Source organism: Netta rufina, assembly GCF_964035555.1.
Source record: "Netta rufina genome assembly, chromosome: 3".
NCBI lineage: Eukaryota > Metazoa > Chordata > Aves > Anseriformes > Anatidae > Netta > Netta rufina.
In genome coordinates, this window is record NC_140125.1 from 24345495 (window position 1) to 24363448 (window position 17954).

The following is a 17954-nucleotide window of genomic DNA, read 5'->3' on the forward strand; positions in this document are numbered from 1 at the left end:
AGAAGAAAGTAATTTAATGCCTCAAATATTTAAATTCAAATACAATTTCAAAAGAACACAAAACACACTATAATAAAAATAAGTTCTTTTATGCCATAGCAGTCTGATTTACCTCAAAGTAAATTTCTCCAATGACTTTAAACTTCTGCATTCCATGCATATTTGATGTACTTACTTGAATCATGCACATGCCATAAAATACAATTGTTTAAAACTTCTCATTCAAAGGAGTAGTAGCATTGGAAATTAATTATATTTTCCTAGTAAGATATTACAGAAAGCAATATTATGCAGACAGCTTTAACAAATAGTTATAAACAGTTTGCTGATCATGGAAGGTTTTTTTGTTGATTTTTTTTTTTTTTTTTTGTCTGCATCAATTTGTAACTACTGTAAAAGTAGAACTTTATCTTTTTTTCTTTTTTTTCTTTTTTTTTTTTTTCTTTTTTTTCTTTTTCTTTTAAGATTCTTTTATGTCCCTTTCAACACACAGACACACACACACACAAAACCTCTCACAGTACAAACTCAATGGACAGACAGGATGTATGGGAAACTAAAGTGTGTATCAAATATGACCTAATAAAATACATTCCAGTCTTTTATGTCTTGTGCAGATGGACACGATACATGTACAAGTGTGAAGCACTGACACTGGTGAATTGTTTTAAGAAAATTGACTTACCTTCTTGTAGGCACACAGGTTTATCACTTGGTTTCCAGCTCAGGGAGCCATTAAAGTGTCTCACACAAAGTTTTTTTGAAGTACCATTAAGCCTGTATCCTTCTTGGCAATGAAACCGGACTACCACACTTTCAAAGAAGACACCTGCACTGGGTGTCTTGTATCCATGTTCAGGAGCTCCAGGATCAGCACAAGCATGTAGGTCATCGAACCCTATATCAGACAAAGATACAAACTATGTTCATTTCACTCCTCATGCAGCCATAGTCACACTCATCCTAGGCTTTTTCATTTGATTTTTAATCTTCTTGGGGGCCTCACATTTTCCATTAATGACCACTATCAACCCTACTTGGGTACTACGTGCTCCAGACTCGGGAGAGGACCAACCTCCAGCTACTGCACAAATACTTGGGTGACACAAATAATTCCATCTTGTTAGGCAGCTATGGAGGAAGCAAGGTCAACCACACTCCTCGATAGCTGACCTGTAAAAACATAAAGCACTTGACCCAACCTACCCGCGGGGATTGCTCAGTAATGTATCTGTAATTACTCTTGGGGGCTATGGGATTCTGGAGTTCTGGTACAGTCACTGGAAAAAATAATAATGTGTCAGAAGCAGAGAGGAAGAGGAAATAAAGAAAAGGACATGAAGCCTAACTGTCATCCAAAGACACAGTAACTAAAACAGAAGATAAACTGCTAGGTACAGGGAGATTCTGATTTATCTGGGAGATTTACCACAGGAAAAAAAAGACAATGTGATGTTGCATATATATGTGTTCCTCCTATGAAGTGGGTTTGGTGACCCTACTAAATTCTTAAAACACTGTTATGGGAGTTCTGTATTGCTGCATTAATGCCAGAAAGGAGCTTGTAAAGCCATTTATAGCCACAAAAATAACTGTAAAATAACAAACAAAAAGCCAACAGTTGCAATCATAAAATGGACTATTTGTCACTTAATCAAAACCATTTCAATGTCATTTGCATAAACTGAAGCTTTTTTATGCTGCAAATCAACAAATGTTTAGTGCAGTACTCAACAAATACTGTGTACTAAAATAGCAAAATATCTTAGCAGGAGGAACAGCAGAGGGGCAATTAATACTGGTAGGAGGGGAGGGATGCTTGGAAAATTTGTAAATCATCACATTTTGGCATTAATGGTTTGATTTTAAGATAGTGGCATCAGAGAGTCTCACCTACTTCTTGGGTGATAAGCATGAAGTGTGGTACAGTCAGGGAGTATATATTACAGTCGACTATTTTTCAAAATAAATTTGTTTCCTGAGACTAAATCATGCTGTCCAGTGAAGGGCTCAGAAAAAGTCAACCAGAGGGGACAGCATTTTTCTGTCTCCGTCCATACCACAGCTGCTTGTATGTGGGTCAAGTCCACTGTGCTGAACTGCCCCCACCAGACTGTGATTTCCAGGAGGTGACCTGAGACTTGAGATGGCCAGAGCCAAGTCTGAATGCCTGCATGCCAGAGAGAGCCATCACCTACACCCAGCCTCTACCCCTCCACAGTGCTTCTATATCAGGGCTACTTCACCTAAAGAGCTGTCATTATTGTCCCCTCTTTTCAGAGCACCTGCTTTTATCTGGTTTTACTCCTCCATCCAGTGAAGTTTATCAGAAGGAAAGAAAGCCAACTGAAACCAATCTCTGAACTTTATGTCTAATCATCAGCCAATGGACCAAAACCTCCAGTGCAAACCGCCCAAGACTCTGTAATTTGCTAGCATGATGAAGAAGGAGAAAAACAGTCATCATGTTCAGGATTATACACTGTATACAACACTTAATAATAGAGAAGTGCTGCACATTTTTACTGGAGATTAAAAAGAAACCTCTTATTCTTCGGGCACCAAACTTACATCTTTCAATAAAGTCAGTGATGATCTTAATTAATTTTCCATTAAGCCAAGGGATAACATGACATTTAGTTCATTTCTGTTACTTTGGTAACCTCAGAACTTGCAGTCAGGCAAAGAATATTATAACCTGCCTTGATCTTTTTTTACTAACTGCTTCAGGGAAAAGTACACAAACTGTCCACTAAGCCTCTGCAACAACAATAAGAATAAAACCAAAACAAAAAGAATTGTGCTAAGATCACATGCAATTTACAGAGAAAAAAAAAAAAAGAGTTGCTGCGTGGTCCCACTGGAGGAGCAAAATGATGGAGCAGCGACGCAGAGTTTTCATTAGTTCAAATCAAAGTTAGAGATTTTGGGACTGTCAGCACAAAATCCAACATGGAAGGCTAGAGAGTTTTTTCCCTTGGTGCAGCTTAATTCGGTGACCCTATTGCCACTTTTCTGGTGACCTTTCACAAGCAAAGGTTTTCATTCCTCCTAGGGATCATTTTGCAGTAAGTTGATCTCTTAGGTTGCTTTTCTCTTGAGCACACTTTGTGGGCAGACAATGCTATACCCTAGGGGAACTCCCAAGAAGGAACTGAAACATGAATGGAAGAATTAAATGATGTACCCTTAGTTTCTATAAACCCAGCAGTCAGCTGTTGTTCAGCTACAGAATTATATACGACACATGGAATTAGCATGGGATCACTGTATTTCCATTGCTTGTTCCTGAAGAAAGGAAAAAGGAAAAAGTTTCATGGAATAGCTGGCACATGCAATAGCGTGTGCTGAGTATTTCGATACCTTATTTGGCTGAGAGTTAAGTCCATCATTATTATTATTATTTTTTTTCATTTTAAGTATGAAGCCTCTGGTACAATATTCAAGAACAATAATGCTAAAAGATTCAACTGCAGTCCAGTTGTCCTTAGTGAGACCAGAGCTGGTCCTTTACATTGCAGTAATTTCTATATGATCTCATTTTGTTAAGCTCAACTCTGTCTTGTCAAAAAATAAGTGAATGCATGTCTCTGATAAAATAGATCTTGGTACATTACATATTTTTTTTCTCATGATCTTTAGTTTCTTTCCCTTTTCAATGTTTTAAGAGCAGCTGCTCAGAATTCTGATATAGGGATATGAGGTTGCATCTTTGTTGGTTTTTTGTTGTTGATTTTGTTGATTTTTTAATTTATTTATTTTTAATAGCAGGAATAATGTTAAATAACAGACTGGAAATCTTTTCTTTGCCACCTTTAGAACTTGAAGAAACCAGCCAAGAAAAAGTTTCCAGACAGATCTATAAGATAAATCTTTGGGGGGAAAAAAAAAAAAAAAAAAAAAAAAAGGAAAACCAATCTTCTGTTTATAGCAGAAAGGTGTTATCTAGCAGGAAAGAGTATATCGAGTAAGTTAAAAAATAACAGAATTACAGTGAATTCTATTTCTTCAATGAGTCATTAGGGTGAATAGAATGAAATTTTACTTTGTCCCCTGGACTGTCTTCATGGTTAAAAAGAGGCAAAAGTGAATTATCAGCACCTACAAGACAAAAACTACACAGCACGCTTGTCAAATGAAGCAGTGGATTTTCATGCTATCTACAACAGCAAAAATTTAGTAAGATCAGCAGCCATCTTCATAATTAGCACTGTATCACTATCAATGGTTTTATGGGATGCTATCATATGGTGTTAAATCCCTAAGGACTACACAATTAGTGCTGAAACCGATTACTTCAGTAATCTGAATTGCTTAATATTTAATCTAACTAGCAGACTTCATGTATCATGGCATCTTTAAGGAATATGGGTTAAAATAAAGTGAGCAATAATGCTTTCTGATGAGACTCAGGAGTACACAAGCTCATTATCACCAGTAAAACATGTAGTTGATACAGAATGTATTTTGGTTGCGGTATTTACCATATTTCTAATGCTGGACCATCAGGAGGTCATCACAAAACAGCAATGCTCTTTACCTGTATAAAGCACAAGTATTTTATATGGGTTTTTACTTACCTAAATTACTTGCTATAGTCAGTCAGATAAAAATGATGGCAAATGAATGAGAAGACTGAAAAACAAGCAGTGCTTTCCTTGGGGTGTAAAAAGGACCATTATTGTCCGTTTGAATGGAATGTAGTACTGGAATTCTGCATTGTTCTCTCACATAAAATGATTCATCTCATCTCTTAATGAAAAAGCCCCAAATATCAGAAACCAGTTATCTGACAAAATGATGTAACTTTCCAAATCCTGTTCACTTCTGAATTAAAATAACAGCTCTTCATACTTCTGTATTTTTTTCACTCCTACTGCAAATCCATCCAGCAGACTTATATCAGCTCAGAGTCTTAATAAAATATTCTGATCAGAGGTTCAATGTGAATATCGCCATTAACCGACTATTCCATTGGAAAACAGAATTTATGAAGTCTGTAAACTGGCAAATTGTTTGTTGACAAATAGAGCTATTCCTATCCTCACTGCTAGAACCATATAGACACATTTAACCACATTTGTATGTCTGTGAGCAGCTCGTTCTGTCTGAAGTGAGCAGCAAAGACAGTCACTCTCCAGCACTAGAAGAGCACTGCCAACAGAAGTCAAGTGGACAGAAAGGCCAGGGGTAAATAACTTATCTGTGATCACATGAAGTCATCACAGCCACAACTGAATTTTAGATGTGCCTAAAGAAATGCAGGAGGAAGAATCTTTCAGCTCTTCCCATCATCCTGCATTTCTCAGCATCTTTTTCTCAATTTCATCTTTTGTTTTCCTTGTTTCAGTCTTCCCTCCCCTCACCTCGATACCTTATAACACCTGGTAAATTCATGCTGCTTTTGAAGTTATTTCTAATCAAGATTCGATGCAATTATTTGCCTCTAAAGTTGCTATATAGTAGTTCGCTGACAAACTGTTGATGCTTGTTACCTCAGAAATGGCTGCACTCACTCCTGAACAGAGATACCACTTTCATTTCAGTGTATTAAATACACACTGTGAAGGAAAAGTGATATATAATGTGTAATAATATTCAAGATGTATTGGGGCTCCCTAAATCAGCAAATTCTGTCTATCTCAGGGGTGCTAGAGGGACTCAGAGGCTTTACAGCTTGTGACAGGACTAGATTGCTTGCAAACACGTTTTATAAGGAGCCTGTAAACACTGCAGAAGTGGGATATCTTAGGCCAGCTCTGAGTAGAAAGCTGTATTAGGAATAAAACAGAAGGGCCACAAGTGCAAACATGCCAAGGGCTTGCTCATCTCATACAAAGGAAAAATCATTTTCATCCCTTTAACAGTTTCTGCCCTGTTTATGTGAAAGCCACACAGGCACAACATTTTGTGCCTGTGGCTGTTTATGTTTCCTTGCCATCAATGACGTTAATTGAACTATCCACATACTAGTGTAACAAGAAAAGGAAGGATGTGCTTAGATTAGCATCTAGCCTTGAAAGCCAAACAAAATTATAAACCTGTAATTTCATTAGTGAAATGCTTGCTAAAATCTAAACTCTGTTTGATTCCTTAAGGGTCACTGGTGCTTAAGCTTCCCCGAGGCTTCAGCAGCCTCGTATAACTCTGCCCTGTTTAAGATGTGAATCACAGCCTCCCTGGCTATCCTTGCAGAACACGCTCACAACTTCAGTGCGGTTGAATATCCCTTCTTACTCAGCTGAGCCTTATCCAGGGCAGCATAGCAACCCACCTGAAGAAAGGGAGCTGTTCAAATTACCAATGAGCTCTGGGGGTGGATACTTTGCTTAAGTCACAAGTTAGTCTGTAAAATCAAGAACACCATTAAGATTTTTTTTCTTTTTTTTTTTCCCCTCAAAACCCAGGAGTGTGAGAGCAGAAAAATGGGTAAATCACTGTGTAATGCAGTTCATGGGCACCAAAACCATTCGTATGCAATAAAAACATGAATATGCAAGCCCTGCACAAGGGGCAACAGGTCCAAGAGAGGCACCCAATTCCTGAAAAGGATGAAAGGCTTTCTCATTTGCAATACCTCATTTTTATTATTCCACTTCATATCCTCTTCTCGCCCATCCCTGTGTTCTCAAGCTTCCTTCCCTCTCACTAACCCCAAACCAAATCACCACCTGCCCTTGCACCCTCCTATTAAGTCTTCCATGCTCCGAAATCTTATACCCTGTCAGGCTCACCACCTCTCTTGCTCCCCTTCACAACCCCAGACAAGGACACCCAACCCATGTGCTCACCCCTCCGCTGAGTTTTGCACGCTGAGCCAGAGCACAGATCCTGGTGCCACCACTGCCACCACATACACCTCACCGTGAAGTGCCTTTCACACCATGTCGGGTGTTTGTGCCTCTGTTTAGCAGTGCTCACTCTGTACTGTGGGGACGCATGGGGTCCTCCCTCCTCATGAGGATGGCAGCCCCCATCTGCTGCCAGACACTCTGCTGCGTGGTCCCACTGGAGGAGCAAAATGATGGAGCAGCGATGCAGAGATGCTCCTAAGAGCCATGGTCAGTTCAACCTTAAAATCCCAACTCAGGCATGACAAGTCCCTGGGCACTCCTGTGCTAAACCAAACTGACATCTCCCTGGAGAGCCTCAGAAGCGCTACTCCCTCCAGAGAGGGCACAGGGGAGGGAAGGTGAGGAGCTGCAGCCAGGACAAACCAACAACAGGGGACAGGAAAGGTCTTCCAAGCATCGTGCTGGAGCTGCTGCTGTTCAGGAAACTCAGCAGGAGGAAAGAGCGAAGGAGCTGCATACGTATGGCAGGTTCAAGGGCCCTGCATTGATGACAGGGCAGAATGTAATAACAACACCTTTAATTCAGTGGCCATGCCTCCAATTAGCTACTCAAATTACACTTCCAGACTCAGGGATGTTGGCACACCTCAGCTGCTGCCTGACCAGCATAAAACAGAAGAGAACAAGCAAAATTTTCTATCCATAGAGGTGATGACAATTTATAATTTAGAATGTGAATGTTGATACAGTATTCTTCTTTTTGTTACCTCCACATGAAGGTAATGCATAAGGAAATGCTACTTAAAATTGCTGGAAAATGAAGACGGTGTAGAATAAAATTAGTGGAACGCTTCAGTAATCCCAAAAGAATCTCTGAAAAATGCACTGGTTTCTTCTTGAAAATGAGTTTCTTCTAATTAATATCTTAAACAGCACAAGGCTGTCCCTTTAATCATATCTTCTCCTTGCAATTAATATAGCTATGTCATCTTTGTAAATAAGCCATTTCATTTATAATGCAAGAAGCACTTATTGTTTACAGCCTTTTGTAATCTCACAAGTCTGGATGCATAATTTATGAATCCTTACAAAATGTCACATGCTATTCTGTGGTCCTCTGAACCTAGCATCACTTAAATAAAATCAAAAAGCAGAAAATAAATCTGCCAGTGGTTCTACTGGCAGTATAGTTTATGTTTCTGTTACAGAAATTTACCCTATCTGTCCTGGGGTATGAGTCAACTTGTCACAAAAATCCCACAACCTCTTCCCAGTTCCTAAATTTTTAAACTGGATGTTTAGCTTTTGAACAACTCCATTTAAAATGATTACACCTCCATGCTGAGGTCTAGAGGCCTGTTGAACTCAAGCATTAGGCAGAAATAACTACAAGCCTGAAACCAGAGCTTGCTCAGCTTTTTGCATATATAATGTAAATATCTTATTCTTTTCCGTTTATTCAGAAAGTTCAGTTTAGTCACTGAACAATCACAGTTCAAGCTGCAAACTCTAGTAGGGGTTCAAAAAATTTAAAACTATGTTTTTCTTTTCTATTGTGTGAAAAAGAATCACATGAGAATTAGTGACAACTTCCCGTTCAATTTCTCTTTTACAGATAATATTTCAGGTTTATAAGTACATTTTAAATATAAAATATGCTTAGATAAACTTACTTTTGTGCATATTTATAATACATGTTAATTTTAACTACTTATAAATGGTTCTTCTTCAAAATGTTATTTCCATAATTTTTATCTGAACCCTGAGTATCAATGAATTAGAACTTCAGACAAAAACACTAGATTATGAGTCTTTTAAAATAATCAAATGATGAAAAAACAACAATCAAAACCCTTTAGCCTACTGAAACCAATAATTCAGTAAATGTATATTAAGCTCTCTATGTGCTTCAATAAATGGACAAACACCTAACACATTCTCCTATTCAGCTTAAGGAACTGTAATAAAGGTAATACTTGCCAATATGAGTTTGTTTCCTGGTGACCCATAAAACCATCATAAGGAATTAAATATGTACAAACCCCAAATACAAAACATTAATACATCACTTATGCCAAGATTTCCTTTTTAATGATTTAAATAAATAGATGAGCTCATTATTTTCTTTTAAATCAACCAACCCCACTTATATTTCCATCCTCATATGTAATGCTTTATATATTATATGTCTAATGATTTCATTAGAGTTGCAATATTGTCGATGAGGGAATCCAGCCTTAGGTCACTAAACAGGATTAACAACACAGAAAGCTACTAATAAAAAGTGCCAAATAAAGTAAAGATATGCTCCCATAATTTTAAGAATGTTATTGGCCTGAGGTGTTTTTAAAAAGCATTATCTATGTATTGCTGTTTGTCAGTCCCATATTTTCAGTACTCTGGAAAGAATTAATTACCTTTACCGAGAGTTAGTTTAAACATTTTTAGTCTAGACATGCATCCCTTAGGAAATACAACAAAAACAAAATAAAAAACACCATAAAGAATGAATCATGAGCTAGTTACTATAGTAATACTCTCCTCGACCAATAGCATAGAATATTATTCATCATAGCAAATCCAAAGCAGTGAAATGTCACTTACACCATTCAGCAGAGATCCTTGTTTCTACAAGATGCAGAAATCAAATACGCAGAAGAATGAGCTGGGGGCTTGATATTTATCCTTTATTCAGTTACAGACTTCCCTATATAATGCTGTATTTTTATTGTATGCACTAGTATGGTAATTCAACAATTTTTGTTTTTCAGTTGTGTAATAGAAATTGATTTTATACTTTCCCAAGAACAGGCAGATTTGCATATTGGGACAATCAGGATTAATGTGTGAATATTTTCATATTAAACTTTTTTTAATAAAGTGTACACTAAAGATGACTGAGCAACAAGGGATTTAAAAAGCTGGTACATACTTAAAGCAGGTGAGCAGACAGACACTATATCCAGCTTTTGCACTTGATTTATTATCACAAGTCCTCTGATGCTTCTGGATACTCTGACACCCCTTCTGCTCTACAGTATTACATTCTGTATACACCTATCCATGAAACTGTGACCTTTCTTCTTAGATGTAGGCCTCATCACAGTTATCCATTCTTTATTTGTATTTTCCTCTGAATTTTCTAATGTGTCCTATTTGAGAAATATCTGGAAGTCTGCAATAATGCAGAACTCATCTGCTTGTCTTTTGAGAAGATTTGAGCAATGAATCACTAAAAGGGCAAGAAGCAGATGCTTTTCTTGCTGGTGACTTATTTGGTTAGCCTTGTGAAGCTGGGGCATTATTTACCTCTATATCAAGAAGATGGAAAGAAAGATAGGGTGGTTTTGCTGGTTCACCAGATATCTACAAAATAATTGTGCTTTTCAAATTTGTTCCAGATCACACTGTAAAAGTTATACTCAAATAAGTCTTTCAGAAAGGAAACAGATAATATCCACTGGGGAAAAAACAAAAACAAAACAAAAAAAAACAACACAACAACAACCAACCAACCAAAAAAACACTGACTGATTTTAGCTCCTATATGGAAGGGAAACTTCTGATTTCTTTCTATATTGAAAAGTGGTTTCATGTGCCTATGTTTTGCTAATACTGCTAGCATTAAGATTTTAGATTGTTGTTTCCCTTCACCAGAATGCATTAAATGAAGAAAAATGAAACAAAGTTTGCTTGTTATTTTAAAAGAATGAGAGAAAAACATAAAATGGTATAGAAAAGAAGCAGGGACCCAGTTTGGCACAAGTAATGAAGTATTGTCATCATATTGAAACAATTTTTATTTAACATTACTCATTTTAAATGCTCTGGGGTAAGCTATTCTGTCCATAGTGAAAAGACTGGAAAAAAAATCAGAGGTAGGCTAAGATGATACAGAAGCATATTTATTCTTTTCCTTTTGACTCAATCTAATTCCTCAGTAAATACAAAAGCAAACAAAACAAACAAACAACAACAACAACAACAACAACTAACAACAACAAAGAAACACACCTATGACTCTGGAAAAACAACCTTAACATTTGTTCCAGACTCTGTTTAAATAGTTGGTTGGGAATGGGACTATAGCAGCAGATAATTTAGTTTCACAGCTTTCTTTGTTAAAAATGCCCCTGTATTCATGGCCATACTGCGGACACAAGTAGGAACAGTTGCACCCTCCTCTCCTCCCAACTACGTCTTTCTACTCCTTCCCTGGTACCAGTGGGGTGAACTGGCTGAAAACAAGCCTTGCAATGCAAATTGTTGGCTGTGCTGATCGTGCTGGCCATCTGAGCACAGTCAGCACATTGACAAGGGCAGGAGTGGAATGTGCAGTGGGGAGCAAAGGTGTAAGAAGTATTTTTCTGGTGCATTTTCCATTCAGATTGGCCCAGGTCAATCAACAAAACCACACCTTCATGGAGTGACTTTGCACATTGATAAAGGTCACAGTTAATCTTGCAATTATTGCTATTATTATGAATAGTCCTCTAGACCTCTCTTTGACATATCCAATAATTGGACCTGCTCTGCAGGGCACCTCCAAAACTATTTCAATGACAAACATCACAGACACACTCTCAATTTTTGTAACAAGATTTTTAAGGTGAAATCCTTTACTAATAATCAGTGTGTAAAGATCTCCCTGGCCCAGTATTTCCCCTTTCAACAGAATGTTTCTTCTCTTGTAATTTTCTTACCAATTTTGCAGTTCTTCTATTAATCCAAATCTTCACATAGACTTTCTCTGGTGGCAGTTTGCTAAAGTCAAGACAGACAATATTTGCTGCATTTCCCTTGCTTGATATCATCTCAGGAGATTAACCAATTAGTCTGACACAACCTTTCTTAATATATCTATGCTTTTTTTTTTTTAAATATCATTCTTAATGTACCTCCCAGACTTTTAATTTCTATAATGTAGAAAAATTCTAAAATATTGTGAATTACTGAAGTGAGAAAACAAAGCGCCAGGCTGCCCAGATCATGGAGACTTATATTTTTTCTGTTTTTATCTGTGGGCTTTACAGATACTGTCTTAGGGCACCGCTGGAAGTCTCCCACCCTCAGTTATGTATATGACAGTGAACTTATGCAGAACAGGAGGAAGCTGAGGACAGAAGAGAAACTGGAGGAGGAGCCACAGGAGTGACTTGGCAAAGGCACAGAGATGGGATGTATTGACTTATAAAAATATGTTAGCCTGGAAACTGCCTGACAGCTTTTTGGGTGGTGCTACCACTAAGGGAGAAGAGGGATGAAGGCGTGAACACAAGAAGAAGCCTAGCAGGGTTCCCAGTTAGCTAAATGGGGACCTAGCAAGGCATAAGAGGGAAGAGAAGGGGAACTCTCAGCCACAGACAGTGTTGCTGAGAGGAAGGGCAGTGCCTGAAACAAGTTGTTCAATGACAGGAAGAAACTGAGGAGAGGCAGGACAGATTTGGAGGTTGGTAATATACCATGAGAGACTTCTCAAGGGTTAATGGCCTATCCTTTTGGAACAGAAGAACTTGACGTGCCTTTCCTTTCCCTTCCTTTCCCTTCCTTTCCTTGCCTTGCCTTGCCTTGCCTTTCCTCCTGCTGATGGCTCTAAAAACTACATACTCCATAATGTACTCTGCATTGACAACAGAGAAGTTGAGACTGTCAGATGAAATCTAATGCACTTTATATAACGTATACACTCTGCTATTAGGTACTTGAAAGATTGGGAGTTATGGAATTGATGTGCACAGATAATAGATAATGCTGAGCTATCTGATGCTCAAAATATTTCCATAAAAACCAATATGAAAATCACATATACTGGTTAAATTTAAAGACCATGGGCATCTGTTCTTCAGAAAGTGTTCACATCCCTTCCAATCATGAAAATGGATTCTCATCATTTTGAAGGACTAGAGGAAGAGAAAGAATAAGCTGTTATTTAATTTTTTATGGCACCATAAATTGACTAGCTGGGAGCTAGGAAAGTTCTGAAACTAACAAAGAAATGATTTTTTGTTCTTATTCAAAGGATAAGAGTTTTAACCACATAAACAATCAATTTGTTTAAAAGTTATTTTTCTTAATAGATATTAATTTGAGGATTTCTGCAGTTTCTCTTTCCGTAGAGTGTTAAATGGCTCTTTTCAGAGTAACAGCTGCAGCAAACCTGCTTAAAATAACAAGCAGGCGGTACACAGATCCATACATATGCTTTGCTAGAAACAGGCAGCATACCCAGATTTATATGTATGCCAGTCCCCTAGGATGTCATAATTGTGTTTGTTCTTTTAATAACTTTAGGCTCCAGTGATCAGAATAAAAATTCCATGCTGAAGCTAATGCTTCATCCTTGGTTCACCTTACTACCCCGAATTATGTAATAAGCAGACTTAAATAAATGCAGGAGTCTGGCTCCTGCCTTACACCGTAGTCTCCGGCCATACACGTAATGGGTTGCCTGATTTAATTCAGGGTCTTTCATTTCAAAGCTTACATTGCTTTTACAGAATATTTGGCTGAGCCATTTCTTTTTATAATAGCACAGATTTTCAGGCCTGCCTTCCAGTGTTCGATGAATTGCAGTCTCTACTAACACAAGAAACATACCAAGTTTCAGGACTTGCAAGAACAGTTGGGCTATTTGGACAATTATGTTCTTCCTAAGTATTATATCTACACTTTACGTCTCCATCCTGTTTCTGTAAACATGACCCAAAATACTGAGTCAGTTAAGCAGCTTATTAAGTAGGCATGGCCTTTCAGTAGCTATTGTGACTACAGAATGTCAGTGCTAATCTTATGATAATAAATTATTTTTTTTACTCCTCTTTCCAGACTAGAAATCACTGTATAATGAAGACAGGCATGTATATTACCAGTTTACACAAAGGACACTGAGACAAACAGAAGTAAGTCAAAACCAGCATGGGCTAATGGCCTAGTGGTGAATAGAAAGCCAAACTCCCTGTCAGCCAGAACTTTGTCCAACATGCTTTATTAAGGTTAACCTTTTTTAAGGTTAAAAGTGAGAAAGACTTACCTATATATACTGTAATTTTCAGTTTCAAAAGATTTCTTTTTATTATTATTATTTTTTTTTTGTAATCTGACACTGTCCTGAGCCTCATTTGAGAGCAGAAGTGAACTGCTTTCAGAAGTTCAGAAAATTTCTTCAGGTGTTGTAGCGCTGGGCACACCTTCTTTCATTCTGTACAAAATTAATGGGTATTTTTTTGCCTCCAATAGCTCCAAAATAGTTTCATACTAAGACTCTGAACTTGATGGTGGAAGAACATTGATGTAGGTCCTGCACTAGTCGCCAGTTACCTGCCGGGTGCCGCTTTCCAAAAATCTCTCTTTAGATGTTTTTCTTGGGTGGCCCCATGATGTGATTCTCTGACTACGTCTAAGGCTGTTGATAGACCCCATCACCAGCACTCAGCTTTGCCCCTCTGGCTTAGACTGTGTCGGTCTGTGACCTGGTTGTTGAGGGTATCACCACGGTGGGGTGACCCTCAGCTCCTGGCTTTTCCCACTCTGTGGAGCAGCCCTGCTCTCACTGCTCCCTGACACTTGACGCAGGCCACATATGTCCCCAGTCCCCTTCTCTGCTTTGATTTCTTTTCTCTGTGAACTCTTCACCCTGTTCCTCATCAATGTATGTCCTTATTCATTGAAGTAGGGACAATGTATGTCTCTATTCCCAGTTCTTTCTTTGCCCTACCTTTTTGTGCCTTTCTTCTGCATTCTCCCCAGGAGATGCTTTAAGCTGCTTTTTTTCTCAGGCTTGAATTTATCTTTTTATGACACCTCCTCATCCACCATTTCTTTCCATGCATGTCCAGTTGTCTTTTAAACCCCTTCTCAAAGCCCCACTTATCTCATTTGTCCTTTCTTGGTGCCAGACCTAGCTGCTTTCCCTTTGAGAGTTGTACTCTATAAGGCCTTTGAGTTTAAGCTGTAAAATCCAAAGAAAGAAAGCATCTTTCCACACTTGGTCGTCTCTTACATAGTCTGTCCTATCTTAGCCCACAAATGTTCATCTTTTAGTTAATTTTCTGTCTTCTTACAAAAAAACACGGGCACTTTCTGGAGTTTCTCCACCTGCCATTAATTTCCAATGAATACAGTGCTGTACCTACAAACAGAGAGACTGCCACTGGTCTGATGTGCTTTATTGCTGAGGTAAGAAACACTTGTTCCCAGTATGAAAAGAAGTACCTCTGGTCCTTATTACTGACTTGATCCATTACGCAGCCCACATGCTGCTCACCAGAGGTGAATCAATCACCACACACCAGGCAGGACTTACCTTCACGACCAGCTAACCTGTTAGCAGTTTCCACACTGAGATGGTGCTACATGGCGTGAAGTGTATGTCTTGACCTAAAGCTCCTTCCCACTCACAAAGCATGACTGACCTCCACGTGTTTAGCCCTACTGTTCTCCTAAAATGCAGTGTCCTGTGCACCGTTAGAGTCATGTTGAAACTTGCTAATGGGCAAATTTATAGGGAAACAGCTTCACATTGTTATCTTAAGACTAAAAGAAAGACTAAAGGATACAGATACAATAGTGTAAAGGCATAAATGCTAATCTCTTGTTTAGTAGCTCCCTTAACATCCCTTCCAAAGATGTTCAGCTTGCAGAACTGAAGATAGTTTTCATCACCCTGGCATTCACAGCACCAGACCACTGCCCTGGTAAAAAACACCAGCAGGTACCATGTAAAACAGGCCAAATCTCAGACAAGGCTGCTTTCCCCACAGCTTGCTTTGCAGGACAGCAGCCCATGCTGGGAAGTGCAATTTACCCCTTCAGCCCAGATATTCATCAGCCAAGAGGAAAAGGACCATTGCCACCTACTAATCCTTCTCAAACCAGTCTCTGTGAGGAGGAACCTAAATGCTTTGCTACATTAAGATTAGGTCTGGCTCAGTGTGCACAAATCTGTATGCCCCACGTGCTGCTCAGAAAGGAGGTGTGATTAAGGATAGAGCCTGTACACCACATGCATACATGCAGGTTCACATGCATAAATGTGTATCCTGAGCCGTAGCTTCAATGAAACCAGAGTATTGAAGGATTTGCTTAGGGACTTCACCTTTCTTCCTGCCTAGCTAATTCATTTATATTATGCGTAAACTTAACTTCTTAAACTCAGTTGAAAAGTCATTGTTATAATCATTTCCTGATTCTCCTAGGAAAATACAAAAGGATAAGTTCCTCTTGCATGTTCAGCACTTCATAAAACAATCCATTGTTTAGCTTTCTTGATGCCTTACTAGACGTGACACCTCACGGCTCCGTTATCTTAATGAAAATAACTATATTTACACATGTCCTTGTGCGTCTTAAAACTCAGCACGTTTCCCATTTTATAGATGCAATTATGCTTACTGTATATCACATGCACAATACATAAGCCTAATTGAAAATGGAGTGAAGATTGAGGTAAAAGGATTGTATTCCATGGAAAAATTGAGAGAATTCTCATACATCTTAAAGTTTCTGTAAACATTACGGTCTTGAAACACTTCAGCTTTCTCTTAGGTAGCAAGGGATACTGTCTCAACTCCATCAGCTGTTCTATAAAGTACGAAGGAATTACAAGAACAGATACTCTGAGCTGGGATGAATTCAGCATTGGTGTGTTTTTTTATTGGTTTTTTTTTTTTTTGGAAGTCATTTAATCAGGAATCAGGTAAACTTAATCTAACAGTCAAAAATCCCATCTAGTTACACTTACTTTTGAAATATAACATACCCAAATGAGAGAGAAAATTGTTTAGTGGCATTTATAACAGTAATGAAGAGTTACAGTCTTTTTATAATGACATTTTGCAATACATTTTCACTTTTGGGAGTAAGCTTTTGAAGTATTTTAATCTGTCTCATTTACCGTTCAGCAAAACTGTGTAATCCTCATGAGTATCAGGCCTGTATATAAATCAGGTAATAACCTGCAATTACCTTTCCATCTTGGTTTTATTTACATTGTAGATAAAACACTTCTTCAAAATTCCACCAGCCAGTGGGAATTTGCTGAATAACATCCACTGGGCCATCTAAAGATGTTTTGCAGTAACTCAGGACTGTGCTGTTTGGAGGCAGACTTCAGTAGCTGAAGGGGAACAGCAGGCTGTGAAGACCAGACAAGTACAGCATTCAAACTGAAATCTTACGAATACTTGTTCTTGGCCTACAGAAAGTGGATGGATAGTATAAGCTCCCTGAGTACAAACAGGAATGGCCTTGCTTAAAACTAGCCTCTGCTTTGGCATATAGAGGAGATGTCAAGCCCGCCTTTTACTGCCATAAGATCCCTGGAAGCTCCTTTAAACTGGTGCCTATACAGCCAAGGTATTGTGGCTTCACACAGTAGTGCATGGCAGCTCAGCTGCAGCACCAGACTGTGCATGTGCTTCACCCAGGAGATGAAATGCATTAGGTTTAACTTCTTTCATCAAGACTATTTGCCAGATGGATTCCTAGCAAACAACAGGACTGAGCTGTTGAATTATTTTACATATGCTCTAAAAGCTTGGGAAAAAAATACAAAAGAAGTAACAAATAGGAACTGAGTGATACATATTTTGAATGCAACATCATTATTTCAAAGTATGTTTGTACATAACAATTCTATTTTTTATTTTTAAGAAAAGTCAAACTTTACAGTAGTTTCCCAGGCTAGGCAAGATAACAAATCTAATTTTTTAAATAATCAAAAACAGAGGCTGTGTTTTCAAACAGTAAATCTCATGGTCTTTTCCTATCTGAATGTACTGCTCCATAGCAGTGGTGTATGAAATGTGTTAAATTAAAGCTCATAGTGTGCTGCAAATCCTTCAACTATCCCTGAAAGAAATTACCTTTTCTTCCTCCATATGGATCTACATTTCTGCTCCTGCACGAGAGATGTATTGTTATTATTGCTTCTTTTGGTTTGGAATTCCAGTCTTATGGGCACTGTGTGTCTTTGCCTCAACCCCACCTCCCATTTTTTTAAAAACAAAAGCCAAATTAAGTTAATGTAGCCACCAGAGGGAGCCTCTGATAGCTTTACACAGAATTAAAAGATATTGAAAGTGACAGAGAAATTAATGGAAATAATTATAGTTGAGAAATTGAGTTCCGAGAAGCAGCAGTTTTGCCTCAAGACCAAATTCT

General features: G+C 38.2%; 1 protein-coding gene across 1 annotated transcript in view; it reads right to left on the reverse strand.

Annotated features, from left to right (window-relative positions):
- SUSD4 (sushi domain containing 4) overlaps positions 1 to 17954 on the reverse strand; it is a gene marked incomplete at both ends in the record, with an annotated part of 72300 nt that overhangs the window by 29504 nt on the left and 24842 nt on the right. Inside the window, one exon of the mRNA XM_084284044.1 lies at positions 686 to 898. Within this exon, the coding sequence (XP_084140170.1) occupies positions 686 to 898 (213 nt within the window). The remainder of the gene's footprint in view (positions 1 to 685; positions 899 to 17954) is intronic.